Source organism: Bidens hawaiensis, unplaced genomic scaffold (assembly GCF_021521415.1).
Source record: "Bidens hawaiensis isolate Kalapana, Puna unplaced genomic scaffold, B.hawaiensis_p1.1 tig00013978_1, whole genome shotgun sequence".
NCBI lineage: Eukaryota > Viridiplantae > Streptophyta > Magnoliopsida > Asterales > Asteraceae > Bidens > Bidens hawaiensis.
The window spans coordinates 433,868-449,704 of NW_027492195.1; the positions used below are offsets into that span (position 1 = coordinate 433,868).

Genomic DNA, 15,837 nt, shown 5'->3' on the forward strand with positions numbered 1-15,837 from the left:
AGTGGGGGAATGTTATTCAGGCATCATGTGGTGGCGTTGATAGCCGAAAGACAAGGGCACATGCACCAATCAGCCGGTGTCCCGATGATTGAGTGCTATGTGCCTTATGTCCAAGGCTTGATGCAAAACTACTATCGAGCCGGGGGTCTCATCGGAAGCAGCCTCTCTATCTATGGGGTAGAGGTAAGGTTGTCTACATCTTACCCTCCTCAGACCCTACCATAGCATTGCTATTGGTGGGATATACTGAGTACGACGATGATGATGACAATTTTGAGATGTGGTTTCTCTCTACTCTTTACTATTCACTTGGTTCCTGGCATCTTTTTATGTACCTTGTGCAATGTTTTTGGTACCATTCATTATGCTTAATGAGTTGCACATTTTGCTAATGAATTTGTACATTTTGTTAATATATATTTATTTGTTTCGGTCAACACCTTTTTGGATTTTATTACACATGGTCACCTTCTTGTCCATAAGACCAAACCTACTTCTTCCACCATCATATTATTTGTCAGAGATATTTTGCTTACACCGCCTCCCTCTCCTCTTCTTACCTATATATTTCTTCATCAATTGTACCTTGTCGTAGTTGGAGTCAATCGATCAACCTCTCTTGCAGGTAATTCTAAGTTAACTTATCACTATCGTCTTACATGGTTAATCGATTTTCATTCTTTTTTTTGAGTTAGTTTAGAAGGACAATAACTCTTAATTTAGACTATAGGTTCAGAATTGACATATATAGATGACATTAGCTTCATAAATTGATATTGTTTGAACCAAGTTTTGCAGAATTTTTGTTTATTTGAAGCTATGTGTATGAGTGCAGGTATAGGAGCATGGGTTTGACAACAATTCAGCCAAAGATATTACATGGTGGTGAGGATGAAGCAGATGAATAGTTGTGTGGCCATTTCTCTTTTTAGTTTGGTATTTCTTTTTAAACTATATTAATTTTAGTAATCTAAAGTGTTTCGATAACGTAGTTGAGACTTGAGAAGGTTTTATGCTTTCGAATACATTCAACATGACTTTGAACCATTTAACCCGTTAATGATAAAACCTAATAAAATAGACATGCTTCCATTATTCCATATAGTTGAATATCTTTTTTAATTGCAATTCTATAAGTTTGATAAAAAATTTTATTGTTATAGTTAAGTTGAAAAGTTTTGATTATGTTTTTCGAAAATTAGTTAATGACTTCAATTTGATGTTCATTATTAGCCCGGTGTCGGGTCGGTTTTCGGTCTATCACTATGTGTACTTAAAAGTTAGTCTGTTTATAAAAGCGTTATAATTAAAATTTAGATTGTGTTCAAAATAATTTTGAATGCCATTTCAAATTAGAAACAAGCAGTGGAAAGCTTAACAGTCAAATGGGTTGGAAATTAACATTTTTCAGATTATATGAAATTATGGTGTTTTTTTCATATCTATTTTCTCTGTGAACTTTGAAGTTTAATTATGCTTTAAGGTGTTAAAAAGAGTGACAAACAATACAAGTAGTAACAATGTATGTGTAAATTCATTTAAGATATGAAGTAATCGCATTTGGTAGGAGTGCTTCCAAGATATGAAAGGTGCATATGGCTTTTTGATTTATCTTGAACTTTTGTATGATACTTGCAAGTTGCAACCTTTTTTTTGTCTTTTAAGTACTAATAACATATTGTAATTTGTAGTTTAAAGCTCTACTGTGATGATTTTTTTACCGACGAAGCTGAATTCGATGTGAATTTTATGATTATAGCAGTAGGTAATTAACTATGTTTTATTGTTTTTTTTGCCGAGCAACCCAACCTGTTTTGACTATTATATACTCTGTGACTGCTGTTATTTTTCTTAATACAGGGTGAGGAAATATATGTCGTGTTACAAACACATAAATAGTGACATCTTGCACGGGTGCTCTAAAACACATTATGCAACTAATGATTATATTAGGAACTAATGTGAACAAATTTATACTTTAATCCATACAGGTGTACATACAATACATTAATGTTAATACTTTCGCGTATTTGTGCCGCAACGCGCACGGGTCGGGTCAAAATTCTAGTATATATACAATAATGGGAGGACTGTGCATTACATTTTTGTACTTTCTGCTTTAAAAGTTGTAACTCATACTGTGAAGTATCCTCTCTACGCAAGTTGGATCCCTTTGCTTCTCTATTGCTTTTTGTGTTTTGTCTGTAGGTTTTAGGTTAACCCACATGTGCTTCTTTTAACTCTATTTTACTTCTGCCAACACATGTTTGTGAATGCTTTGCTAACCAGAGGAGATGAGAGAGAGAGTTGATGCTCCATTTGCTATTGTCACCTGACCCGAAGAATCCTATAGTGGTCAGTAATTCAATTTGTGGTGTTTCGTATTAGAGTTTGTGTGTCTGTATCACCAAAATTTACAGTCATCTTCATAATCTATAGTAATTTTTTGCTCAATTCGTTGTTAGCTGTTCGTATTGTTAGTTCACTTATGGTAATATAGACTAATCAGATGTTTTAACTTTTGTTTGCTACTACTTGAACCTAATTAGTGTAAATTAATAAGCAAATAAATCATCAAAGATAGTAAGCATGTGGCTGAGGACACAAATAAACAACAAAACAAAGAAATACCTAAATGAAGAATCTAAAGAGACACCATAATGGTTGGTTTTAATACAGTGCACTTGCAATTTTTTGGCAGCCTTTGTTAGGAACGAAGGGATCACTCCATTCTCGGAGCGGCCCTCTTTGTTCCTTGAGTTCCAAAACAGTAGAAATCGCCATCTCACTTTCGCCACCGCCTTAGACAACCGGAAGTCCGGAAATTCACCATCGCGTAGGATTCGAAATCCAAGTTACAGCTGTATGACATGTCGGTATTAAACCCAAGTTACAGCTGTAACGTCAAAGACACGTGGAGCGGAAAAAAAATGTAAGATAGATGAAACTTAAGTTACAATATTAACAGCATGGTATACAATCAGTGTTTAATTTAAAACTTGCTGATTAAGTTAAAGTCATGTTGGGTTTTGGTCAAAATGGTATTGGGTCGGTATGGGTTAGTGTTGGAACAGGTTTGGATTGGATTTAGTTACAGGTCAAAAGGGGTTGGGGCCACTACAGTTACGGGTCAGAATGGGTTGGGGTCACTGCGGGTTATGTCATAACTGGTTGACTAAAAAAGTGTTATTTTTGTTTGGTTCGGCACCATTTTCAGCCAAGTTACATAACTTTACGCTCTTATTTGTCTGCAACTTCATATTCATTTTTGTGAGTTAATTGATAACTATATATTAATGATCAATCACAATTTCTCTGCAGATTTTGAGGCTGGGGGCAAAAAACAAAAAACGGTAAAAGAATGCCTTGAAATTTAGAAGTCATGCCCATTAGTATTAGGACAACTAACTGTATTAGGACAACTAACTGGAACAAGAAGAACAAGAACCACATTTTATCTGTAACAAACACTTATTTACATATTTTTGTAATTAGTAACTATTGTTGTCATAAGAAACTATCCTCTTTTGTAAATGGTTATGTTTTGCAATTATGGAATACGTTTTGACATGCTATATAAATAACTAAACTGGCAATGGTGCCACAACGTGCATGGTCCTGTAAAGAACTGCAATGCATTGTCGCCGCAACGCGGCGATGGGTAAAATACTAGTTTTAGTTTATAATCCGGCCAAATTTGAGTAGTTGTTAGAGGAAATTTAGGTTAAATTCCCAAAGTAATCAACCATCCAAAAAGCATAAAAAAAAACAATTTAGAAATGCAACTAGGATAAAAAATGCATATTGTAAGGACAATTATTAGACTCATTGTTATTTACTAATCCCAGCTTTTTATTACTTTATGGCCCTCTTGTTAAAATCATAGATTTTAAAGGGTCTTTAATTGTCATATTCTTTTGCTTTAACCTCAAATAGAGGATTTGAATTTTTTGTTAATCATAGGTGGAGATAACTACACATATAAATAAGTATATAACATAACTACTCTTAATTTTATTTGCATATCCATCGTGTGACTTGAATCATAGAACTCATGAAGATGGACATCATTTTACACACCTTAATACAGCTAGACCAGGTAACATTTAGAAACTCACTCCATATTCTCTTTCTACCTCGTAAAGGTAAAGGGCCTGGATGGCTAGATATCTCTATTAATCATGTAAAAATCATTGTCGAGATAAAATATTTCAATGAAACCATCAAAACGATTAAGTTTGAAATGACAAAAAAAATTCTATAAAAGAGTGTGTCAGTTGGTAGTTATGATTGTCGTAAGTTATTCAGTAGCATAGCGGTAACTTCGTCAACAAGAAACTCCTTAGTAGTCAACATGTTTCTAAAAACAGAGAAAGTGACCCTTGACAGTTGTTGATCACACTTTGTTGCTGATCTCGGTTATCACTGATTACCATCAGTAACTTACTACTAATAATGAATTGTCCGTAAGATGAATTTCATGATCTGAAACTTCTAGTGGTTTATCAACTATGTATGGTAAAAGTTTTTCCCATGCGAGCTTTACCCTTTGGAGCGCAGATGGATCATGTGCAGTGCGCTTGGATCCCACCAAGTCCGAAGGCATTGCCCCATTGAAACTCGAGTTTGTTAGCGCATGAATGAACTCTTTCTATTCATTTGAACATGTGAAAATAATATGCGCATAAGTTGAACATACTCATATGTTCTTACCTAACGTTACTCTAGGGAACCACATACGAGATTTCGCTTCACATAAACAATCAAGTTGTAGACAACGTTGAATCGATCCTTGACACATTTTCTTGTAAAATGATTTTTATAAATATGTAAATCTTTAATATACTTATGAAACTATACTACAATTATGATAACTATTCAATTTCTAAATGTTATTTTCATATGACAAGAATCCTCTCTTTGAAACCCTCCAATTAAAACTACTCCTTTGAGGAAAATAATTTAAAAATCCCCAAATTTTGAATGAGAAAAACGTTATACCATTCCCTTCTAGAAATTCAACAAAATATCATAAAGTAATAAACAATAAGGACAAGAAGGCATCTCAAAATTAAGTTGTTTATGCAAGTTGCTCCTCCTACTTGCATGACACCCAACCAAATGCAAACTAATTACATGCAACTTGCAACCACCATTCTTAATCTTCATGTCTCTATTTATATAAACACATCATGTCATATCATACCATATCATATCATATACAACGTATAATCAGTCAGTAGTAACAAGCAGTAATAATGTGTTCCTCAATACAAATCCATAGAATTCGAAACCCTAAATCCACCGTCAACCACCGCTCCACCACCACAATAAGACGACTTCCACCATCGATTAACCTACCCGAAAACATCCGCCACCACCACGTCCACTCGTTAACTCATAACCAATGCTCCTCCACAATAATCGAGTCGATATCCGCCCCAATCAATACCATATGGTCCATAATCCGCCGTTTCGACAACCCGCAAGCATACAAGCACTTTATAAAGAGCTGTGACCTCATAACCGGAGACGGTGACGTGGGGTCCGTGAGGGAGGTTCGTGTGGTGTCCGGGTTACCCGCGGAGACCAGTACGGAGCGGCTTGAGATCCTTGATGATGAACAACATGTCATGAGCTTTAGTGTTGTTGGTGGGGACCACCGGCTGAAGAACTACCGGTCTGTTACGACACTTCATACGTCACCGGCGTGTGGTGGGACCACGGTGGTTGTGGAGTCTTATGTTGTTGATGTTCCGCCGGAAAATACTAAGGAGGAAACGTGTGTGTTTGTGGAGACAATAGTACGATGTAACTTGATGTCCTTAAAGCACATCTCACAAAATTTAATTAACACATAAAGAAAACCAGTTTTAGTTTTTGTTGGTTAGTTTTAATTATTATTATTAACTAGAGGCATTGGTTTTTAACTTTTTATCTTTTTTTTTCATGGGATTTTTATCTGGTGGTTATTCCATGGTGTATTATTATGAAATATTTGTAGAGTACTCTCATGTTTATTTAAGTATCATCTTTGTTGATAATTTTATGTTAAGCATCATCGGTGATTACGTACGGATATTTACAGCGCATGTTGCATAAAATTTGATTTTTTCAGAGCAAAGAAAATTTAAATAAATATACAAATAAAATGCGCCTATCCGCGAGTCAAAACAAGGTTTCAACTTTCAAGTTGGCGGACATATTTTCACGAAGCCCTCCAAAAGTATGTCCCAACCTATCTCGACAACATGTTGTCGAGAAAGGCTAGTTTGACCACCCCCTATATCCAGCCCCGGCTCTAAGGGTGTGCCATGTGAGCGCCCGGCCAAGGCACGTGTTTTTGAAAATTTCAATATTATATATATAAAATACCCGACCGCTTATAATCATATCTATTTTTAAAATACTCAAACAAATTTTAGACCACTTTTTTTAATTGCCTAAAAACTTATAAGTTCATTAAAAATAAAATAAAAAGTATATTACTTTTATTTAACCAATAAAAGTTAAAACAAGAAAAGAATAGGCGGGATATATATAACAACAAAGTCGACTTCAAACACTAGCAGTCATGGTAACATCTACAAAAATGATTTTTCGAAATTACACTTATTGAAATCTTATTAACGATCCACAATCCCTAAGAAAGATTTAGCGGGTTGGCGATGATAACTTTAGAGAATGAAAAATTAGTTGGCATGAACCGCAAAGAGTTGATTCACCAATTTGCTATCAAGAATGTTATGAGAGTTTCACAAATCCTCGGTTTAGCTATTAGCCTTTTCTAGTACCATGTTTTTTGCTAATTGTTACTTTATTGTTATAACTTTAATTGGCGTATAAAAAAATATGTTTACATTATTTAGTACGTTAAGGGTTAAGGGCCATAATTTTTTTCCAGCTTGGCCAGGGTACATGAATTTTTAGGGACGTCCCTGCCTATATTAACGACATGTCCTCAAGTAAATTGAAGCTATACTGCTATAGTAAGAAAAGTATAATTATAGTGTTTGCCTATTTGGTGTGTTCATTGATCGATGGAAACTTTTGATAGTGTATTTGGTCAATAATGACAAGCAATAGAGGACAGTTAGATGTTTTACAATCACTAGAGAATCGTATGTACAATAAAAGAGCCGCTTCACAAAAAGGGGTATCGATCAAGATATTAAAACCAACGGAAGATCATCATCTGTGAGCGTAATTCTCAACCTCGTTACCGAGTTTAATAGTGAAAGCAAAGAGGGGTCGTGTTTCAAAATTTGAAGTTAAAAATTTTATGTGTATGAGTTGATAGAAACATGAAGGAAAGTTAATACTTAAGTCTTTCTATATGGAGGTGGAAACGGTCAACCTTGAATCAAAACGAGTTGAATGAACTTTCGAATTGCTTAAATATGCTTCAATCTGTCTCTCCTAAGCTTGCTCCAGACACTTGGGTTTGGCAAAACGGTTCAGCGGGATCCTTCACGGTTGCTTCCATGAAACAACTTTTATTCAAATCCTCCAATTCGTCTATCCCATTTATTATGAAATGGAATAATTGGGTCCCTATCAAGGTCAACATACATGCTTGGAAAGCGGAAATGGATAGACTCTCCACTCGGGTGGCCCTTTCAAATAGGAATGTTGACGTGGGCCCGAAAACATGTTGTCTATGTGAAGAATATGAGGAAACGAGCGAGCATCTTTTCACCTTGTGCTATTTTGCTACTTTAGTCTGGCAATTTGTTAGCAATTGGTGTAATATTCCCCCGATCTTCGCCTTCTCGGTCCGAGATTTGCTCACCATTCATGAATCTAGCAATTTGGGGAACAAGAAAAACAAGGTGTTATACGGGATTATTCTCACGGCATGTTGGAGCATATGGAAGACCCGCAACGAAGTCATCTTTCAAAACAAGTCGGCTATTTGTTCTAAAATAGTGGAGGACATAAAATCTTTGGGTTTCCTTTGGATTAAAAATCGTTCTTCTTCGTTTAAAAATTTGGCTTGGAATGATTGGTGTAATTTTAAAATGTAAGTTTGTTTCGGTGTTCGGTCTCTAGCGCCTTGCTAGCTTTTTAATAAAATTTGTTGTTCAAAAAAAAATATATTTAGTGGAAAGAAAAAATCGATAAATGATTACTTTTGTTATAAATAAAATAATAAGTATTTAAAATGCTATGAACGAATGAAAGTTTTGTTGGTTTTAGCATGTGTTTTAAAAACTGGTTCAAACTAGCTGTTTGAATCAGTTATACCTAGTTTCATAGCGGAACGGTATTTTGAGCCCGGTATTTTTGACCGGTTGCTCGAACATCATACCAACGGGTTTTTTTTCCTAAAATTCCGATTTTTACTGGCAAACCAGTTTTAAGTCCGAGAAATTTTGATATTTGCAGCCCATAGCTTTTCAAAATTACTTTTAACTAAACAATTAACATTCAAATGTGTAAACTTTATGACTATTTTTCTAAAATTGAGTGCTTTTGTATTACTTTTTTTTCTAATATGGATTAACTTTTGGATTAGTTTTGTTATGGAATCATTTACTTTTAGATTATTTTTTTATTGAAGTTGAATTTATAGAAAATTATACGAAAAATTATTCAACCTGTTGAACTTCCCGGTATAACCCGATTCAACCGATTATACCATTTTTTTAACTCGATCAGGTACAAGTAAAATACCGATTTTTAAAACATTGACATATTAGCATAGTCCAAACATCATGTCCACTTTGAAACACAATGACAAATTGACAATTATACTTTGGGCTATTGACAGGCCCGTTATCAGACCCATGTGTTCGTAAGAGGGTTTTGGAAACATGTCCCAATCCGTTGAATCTCAACTTCTAAATCCAATTCGGTTTTCTCATTGAAATAGTTCTATTTTCACCTCGAATTTTATGCCTTTGAGATGCCATTAGACAAAAAGAACAATTTCAAAGACAAACAATATATGCACCAAGAAATAATAACTGAATGTACATTATCCGACTCGTTACGGGTAGAAAAGTTTGGCGAATAAGAGCTCGTTCCATGTATCCTGAAGCCCGGGTAAGCACCAATGCACACAATCCGCATAGCTAACCGGGTTGGCTATTTGTTCGGGTGTCAATGGGCTCCATTGCTTCTTATAGATTGAGGTGTGAGCATCTTTTCTGTAAAGCGAGAGTTGTGTGATGTTTAGAAATGTTATGGGATACGATGATTTCCTGAAAACGTCTCCAATTACTCCCATTATGCTTTTCCTACAATCCGATCCCCAATATTTTGGATCCGCAATCATTTCTGTCTGATTGTAACAATTACCATTTGGTTCGGCTCCCCAATCACCGCTCCTATACATAAAACCATGAAAAGGTTAAAGACCGCGAATAAGAAGACCTTAACAATGAATCTACATTACTTGTACTCAAATAGGTTTTAAATGGAAGATAAATTACTAACTTTTGATGTGATGGAGACATGCTTGTGAAGAAGACTCTTGTTTTCTTGGGATCCATATTCTTCCTTGCCCATCTCAACATACTCTTCATCCCCATTCGATAAGCATCCTCGGTCGACACTTCTTCTATATCTTTCACTTCATCGTCGAATGAATTCAGCCTATAATATTCACAACATTTAGCCCAACAAGCAAGTTCATATAATAATTTTAGACCGTTCAAGTTCAACCGACACGAATCTTGAACATTGTAAAACAAATACTCCAGCTTTTAGTCATCGATGAAAGTTAATTTTCTAGTTACAAAATTAAGAAAAAAAATAATGAAAAAGAAATTACAATATCTTGAACTTGAGGCCAGTCATCCACCATAAGTAAGTATTAAAGACCATAATATCAACTCCTTTCCAATGCTTTCCATGCTTATTAATCGAACCTCTTCGAACAACTCTATCAGAAACACGATGTATGACCGCATCGTCGGAGTTTGATTCAAGCAAAAATGGTGCCCAGTAGAACCCAATTGTGGCATTGTAATCCTACAATTATCACAACCAATAGAGTGCATGTTAAAAAAAAGTGAAATGAATATTTATTAATATTTGTTACTCGTGCCAATATACCTTAGCGGTGAAAACGGTCAAAGAACCGAAAGTATCCAAGGATTTAGCTTCATCAGGGATGAGTGAGTGTAGAAGACACACCATCGATACGTATTGGCCTCTGTTTAAGGAATCTCCAACGAACATCATTCGTTTGTTTCTTAATGTTTCCAGCATCAGTGACGCATTGAATCTGTAAAAATAATCATTTAAACTATGTATAATTATGAAAATAGACGTTTCGTCTAAAAACTCTTTAAAATTGGCATGGCACAATACATAATTAACACATAATCCACTTGGCCACCTATGAATTGGGCCACACAAGTGTCTAAACGTGAATAAACATGTTACAAAGTTGCCTTGTTTGTCAGAGGGTAAGGCTAAGATGGTGCCTCACATTTGGCGTTTGGACAAGTTCGGTGCCTGACACGAACTTTTACTTTTTTTTTTTTGGGTTCGGTTGAGGGGGGGGGGAGGAACTTTTCAATGATGGTAAGGTTAGGATGCTGCCTCACCATCGACGCTTGAGCTAGATGGATGTCCGACACGTCCTTTTATGTTTCTTGGGAAGATAGCAAGTGATCGCCGTCCTAGCCATTTATTCACGTATAGGCATATGTGTAGCCTAGTTAAGAGTGTTGTAACTTTTAGGGAGATGACAACTCACTTTTGTGTTGAATTTCGTCTCAGTTGTCTTGTTGTCTAAAGGTACCTAAATAAATTATGTTTTAAAATTTCATCGGGTATACATTGGTCGAATTTTTTTCCCTTGCCTGTTTTAAAGAGTTTTCGTCAAAGATGCTTATTTTAGTAATTTTCTACCCATCTCAAAATACTCTGTCCAAAACTAGCAACAAATTATATGTGGCAAAGCCTTTAGTGACAGTTTTGTCCGTCGCAACAGGCAGTTAGGTAGTAACAATTTGTCCCATTACTTAAATATAAACGAATTACATGATTATATTAAGGGGAAAGTGAATACGGTGCTGTCATGCACCTAAGCTTACACGCAAAACCATCAAAAATACGTAGTTTTAATAAAATTTAACTAAAAAGGAAATTCAATCAAATTACCTATTTTGTCTCCACTAAGTCGATAATCATTTATCAGAAATCCAAATTGATTGATGAAAACTTTCTTTATTGAAATGCAGAAAGTATTATTCTTTTTATAAGAAATCAAATTAGTCGATTATTAAGTTTTATTCTATTTTATTGTTAATTCTCCATGAAATTTAATATCTGATTCTTAATTCTACAAATCAAAATACAGAAAGAAAGAAATGAAATTCCCCAACTCGATATATAAAAAACGATAAAGAAATGCATTACGACGGAGTTCTCATATTTAATTAATTATATGGTAATACAAGTTTTAGATTGTTCATTTGAAATATACTTTCACATCGGGAGATTGTTTGGAGTAGGTAAAAACATGGAATAACACATAACAACAGTTAAATAAATTTTTAATTGTTCTTAATCAAAACTACGTAGTTTTGATGATTTTGCGTGTAAGCTTAGGTGCATGACAGCACCGTATTCACTTTCCCCATATATTAAACACGTTGGGTTAGGTGATATTCGAGTTCATTTATTTTTTGAGTTTATAAAGCCGACCCACAGCCCACTAAGCCTCCAATTACTGTCACTCTTATATTTTTAAACTTCAAAAGTTGACTTAAAATTATATTTTGTGAATTGTGAATCCATCCAAAAACGGGATATATGGAATGTCAATTCTGGAGTTGGTAGAGCCGTTGATCTAACTCCAAATTAATAATTGAAATTTGAAATTAAATCTCACTCATTGCATTTTGATTTGTTTTGTCTTTTGGGGTACAATTTAAATGTATTTTTTTTAAATACCGTAAACCATTAAGAAGCTAGAGCCAACACAATAAAAAATTAAAAAGGAAAAATACATCAGTCCTTTCGGTTTACCTCTAAAAATGAGGATCGATTCTTTATTCAAAGAAACACCAACGATTTGATATCCTTGACCATCTTTGAAACCGAGAATGCCCTTATTATAATAAATAACTTAATATATCTAATTTAGTCATTATATTCTTACGGGATTTTCTACATAAATTTTTTTTACCATTTCAAATAATTAAATTTACAAAAATATCCATATATGATGCTTATTTTAATATGGGATATTGGTTTTTAATTCCAAACTTTTTCTCATTGGTAGATAACACTTCTAACTTTTGATTTGTCACCTACCACTTCCAACTTTCACCCTATTTTCCTATAACACTCCCCGTCTAAATGAACACTAACCTCGTTAATGTTTGGACTAAATTTTGTCATTCAAATTAGTTGAGGGGGTTAGACAGAAATTTTATTTTTAACACACAATCTCCATTTCCGGCGACCTCGTTTTTCCGGCAACCTCGTTATTTTCAGCGAATTTGAGTTTTCCGGTTATCTCGTCTTTCAGAACACCATATCCATCATTTCACCGAGCTTCACATATGAATTTGAGTTTTCCGGCGAGTTGCAGGTTTCCGGCGAACACCATATCCATCATTTCACCGCCCACCGCCCCAAAACCGTAACCCTCGCCCCCCGCCAACACCAGTGTCTCACCCAGCCACCTTCCGGGATCACCTGCATGCCGGAAAATCGAGTTGCAGGTTTTCGGCGAGCACCATCTTCATCACATTTCCACCGGTGCACAATCTTCATGATCTCCATCACCTTTTTACACCTCTGAACCATCTCCATTTTCTGAAAGACGAGATAGCCGGAAAACTCAAATTCGCCGGAAAAAACGAGGTCGCCGGAAAAACGAGGTCACCGGAAATGGAGGTTGTGTGTTAAAAATAAAATTTCTGTTTTACCCCCTCAACTAATTTGAATGACATTTTTAGTCCAAAACATTAACGAGGTTAGTGTTCAATTAGACGGAGAGTGGTACAAGAAAATAGGGTGAAAATTGGGAGTGGTGGGTGACAAATCAAAAATTGGAATTGTTATCTACCAATTAGAGAAAGTTAAAAGTATTAAAAACCAATATCCATTTTAATCAACAACTAAAATGCATGTTCAAAACATTATTTAATAGACTTGTTAAATAAATAAAAAGATACTAAAACATTACCTTGGAAGATCACAACCATGAGGTTGCCATCTCCAGAACTGGTAATCCCGGTCCGGCCGGCCGTGTTCCTGACATGTTAGCTGCGGCTGTATGTACGGACACTCCGATTCTTGGTATAACGGCCGGTTCAACGGGTCCCACACCCACTTCCCGCTAAAAATGTCACAACCATTCTCCTCTGTCTCCGCAATGGAAAATGGTAGCTTCTTGTAATGCTTCTCTAATCATCATCAAATTAAAAAATTAACTAACAATTAATAAAAGTTATCCTCACATAAGTGTATAAAACAAGTTTAAAAACAATGCATTTGTCATTCGTGTATGCAACAATATTATGTCATGTTAACATAATTCAATGCATTCAACTAGTGTATTAAGAAATCGGACATGTTAGTTTGTTCATAGATGATATGTAGAGATTTGTCACATATTAACGTAATTATATATGTTTATATTGTTAACACTAAATAATTTATTAACATAGAAAGAAATTTTAACCCAAAAAGAGAAATATTGTTTGTATTCCTATATGTCAAAATGGTGTCGTTTTGACATATACACGTTTACCATGTAAAATATTGTTTGTTTTCTTTTGTGAAAGGCGCGTTTACCATGTAAAATTGAGCTTACTTGGGGTAGGAGGTGGTCGGTTTGGAATGATGTCAAGATCAAATTGTCCAAGGATGCAACCGAAGTCTTGACCATAGAGGACGGCGACGAACAAGATGAAGGCTAACAAGGTGAAAAGGTATGGAGATAACCTTGCTTTTCTTATAAGATTGGTGGTTGAAGATGAAGAAGATGTTGGAGGTGGCTTCATACCTTTTTCCTTGAGTTTTAGAGTGTAATGTCTAATCTTTTCTAGGTTGATGTTTGGTATAATGAACAAATGTGTGTTTATATGATGATGCATGGTTGAATATAATTAATCATATAACTAAGATAATGCATGTTTCATTAATATAACATTTTTTAAATAGTGATGGCTATAATAACAACAAACACTTTGGATTTAGGTTTCGTGATTATTTGATTAATTTTTAGGTTAAGTTTCATTTTATTGTAATTATGTGTTAGTTACACAATAGACATGAAACCAACAAATTGTCAAAATTTGTTTGATAAACATTTTAATAAATAAATATATTTACAATTATGTATTTGTTTAAATGAAAATATGATATGTTTGTGTTCTTGTATAAATAAATAATTTGAAATAGTGGCCAATTAAACAACTTGTAACAAACTAATAAACAAAACATTGTTGGTACCAAATTACTTAATAAACTTATAGTAATATAAGTTTCTGTTGGGAAATAAATAATTAATTGTGTTTGTTGAATTATTAGTCCATGATGATCATATCACAGCTTCTGTATCACATTGAATTAATTATTAACCCACCAAAATTTCAATATTTTCCCCCTCTTAACAAATATATTATATTATTATTTTGCTTAAAGAAAACTGAATGTATTTTAAAAAAAGTATGTTGATATTTTAAAAATATGTTGATATTTTACAATGTTAATATTTTTTACAATAAGACATGGTTAAATTATTTGTAAATTACGAAAAGATGGATTGTGTTACGCCCTGACACTCCATGTTACATGTTCAATTTATCATTTCTTGAATTTACAATGATTTAACACTAATGGTGGTAAAAAAAGTAATAGTAATAGTAATTGTTATTGTTCTTGTTGTTGTTGTAATAAACAATTTTTCCCCAAAATAATTAAATAATTGTAACAAAAGAAGAATACGATAGATGGAAGGTAAAGTGGATAGTTGAATGGAAGGTATGATGGAAGCTTGGCTTTTAAGCAAAGTTTTGTATGGAAAATGACCAATCATTAAATTCATATCTTATTTATTCAATTACTTATTACTACTTCATTCATTTTAACTAATGGAAAATTGTTTCTCAAGATTGATACCATAATAGTCTTATGGTCTAATTACATTAAGATGATGCTTGAGGTTCAAGATATTTAAAGTTTCTGTTTCGAAACCTGATTTAAATAGGTTTTCTCATAATGATAGGTTTCCTTCTTAATGGTATTGTTGAGTGAGTCTGGTCTGGAGCGGCAAAATCAATATGAGCAGTTGACATATCGTCTCAGGAATACTCACTTAGGTATCGAAGGTAATCCCTAACGCCCTTAAAAAAAGGATTGAAACTAAAGTTTCATATTTTGCTTAATAACTAATAATGTGATTATATGTGTATGTATGGGTTTTTATATATACGTTTGTATATGTATACAATGATGACTTTAAAAGAGGTAGTAGGTGATATTCAGGTAAAATATCCACTTCATATATGTTTATGTTTGGTGCTCGCAAATGGAACGGTTAGGGATGAGTTGACATTGCCCCATCAATCATGGATGCTTGGGTTGCAAATCTCCTTTTCCTTTTCTTTTCAATATTTTTATTATTTTCTAATTTAAAAATAAATTAATACTAAAGAATATTAATATTAAAGTCATATAAGTAAATCCTTAACAATATACTAAAATTCAAGGTTGAAACTTCCCCTATTTCAAGAAAAGAAATAAATAAATTAACATAATCATACAAATCTTACTCATGAAATCTTTATAACATAAAAGTAGCTAAGGAAATGAATAACAACCATGCATTAGGTAAACTGCTGCCAAAATAAACCGGTGAGT

General features: G+C 34.0%; 1 protein-coding gene and 1 pseudogene across 1 annotated transcript; one reads left to right on the forward strand and one right to left on the reverse strand.

The window, feature by feature from the left end:
* Positions 1 to 5,254: 5,254 nt before the first annotated feature.
* On the forward strand, positions 5,255 to 5,881 carry LOC143545518 (abscisic acid receptor PYL4 pseudogene; annotated as a pseudogene).
* A 2,899-nt stretch (positions 5,882 to 8,780) lies between these two features.
* Positions 8,781 to 14,131, reverse strand: LOC143545517 (protein trichome birefringence-like 33). Its single transcript, XM_077037400.1, has 6 exons — positions 13,787 to 14,131; positions 13,157 to 13,376; positions 10,063 to 10,234; positions 9,779 to 9,978; positions 9,442 to 9,600; positions 8,781 to 9,332 (listed from the first exon to the last, which is right to left on the reverse strand). The coding sequence occupies exons 1-6, from the start codon at positions 14,067 to 14,069 to the stop codon at positions 8,993 to 8,995; spliced, it is 1,374 nt and encodes a 457-aa protein (XP_076893515.1). The 5' UTR covers positions 14,070 to 14,131; the 3' UTR covers positions 8,781 to 8,992.
* Positions 14,132 to 15,837: the final 1,706 nt, after the last annotated feature.

What these genes read in the sequence shown, in the direction of transcription:
- LOC143545517 (XM_077037400.1), bottom strand. Translation starts at nt 14,069, where the DNA reads ATGCATCATCATATAAACACACATTTGTTCATTATACCAAACATCAAC. An exon ending in TGACCGTTTTCACCGCTAAG is followed by an intron (nt 9,979 to 10,062) that starts GTATATTGGCAC and finishes TGATAATTGTAG; the next exon opens with GATTACAATGCCACAATTGG. An exon ending in ATGTCTCCATCACATCAAAA is followed by an intron (nt 9,333 to 9,441) that starts GTTAGTAATTTA and finishes TTTTATGTATAG; the next exon opens with GAGCGGTGATTGGGGAGCCG.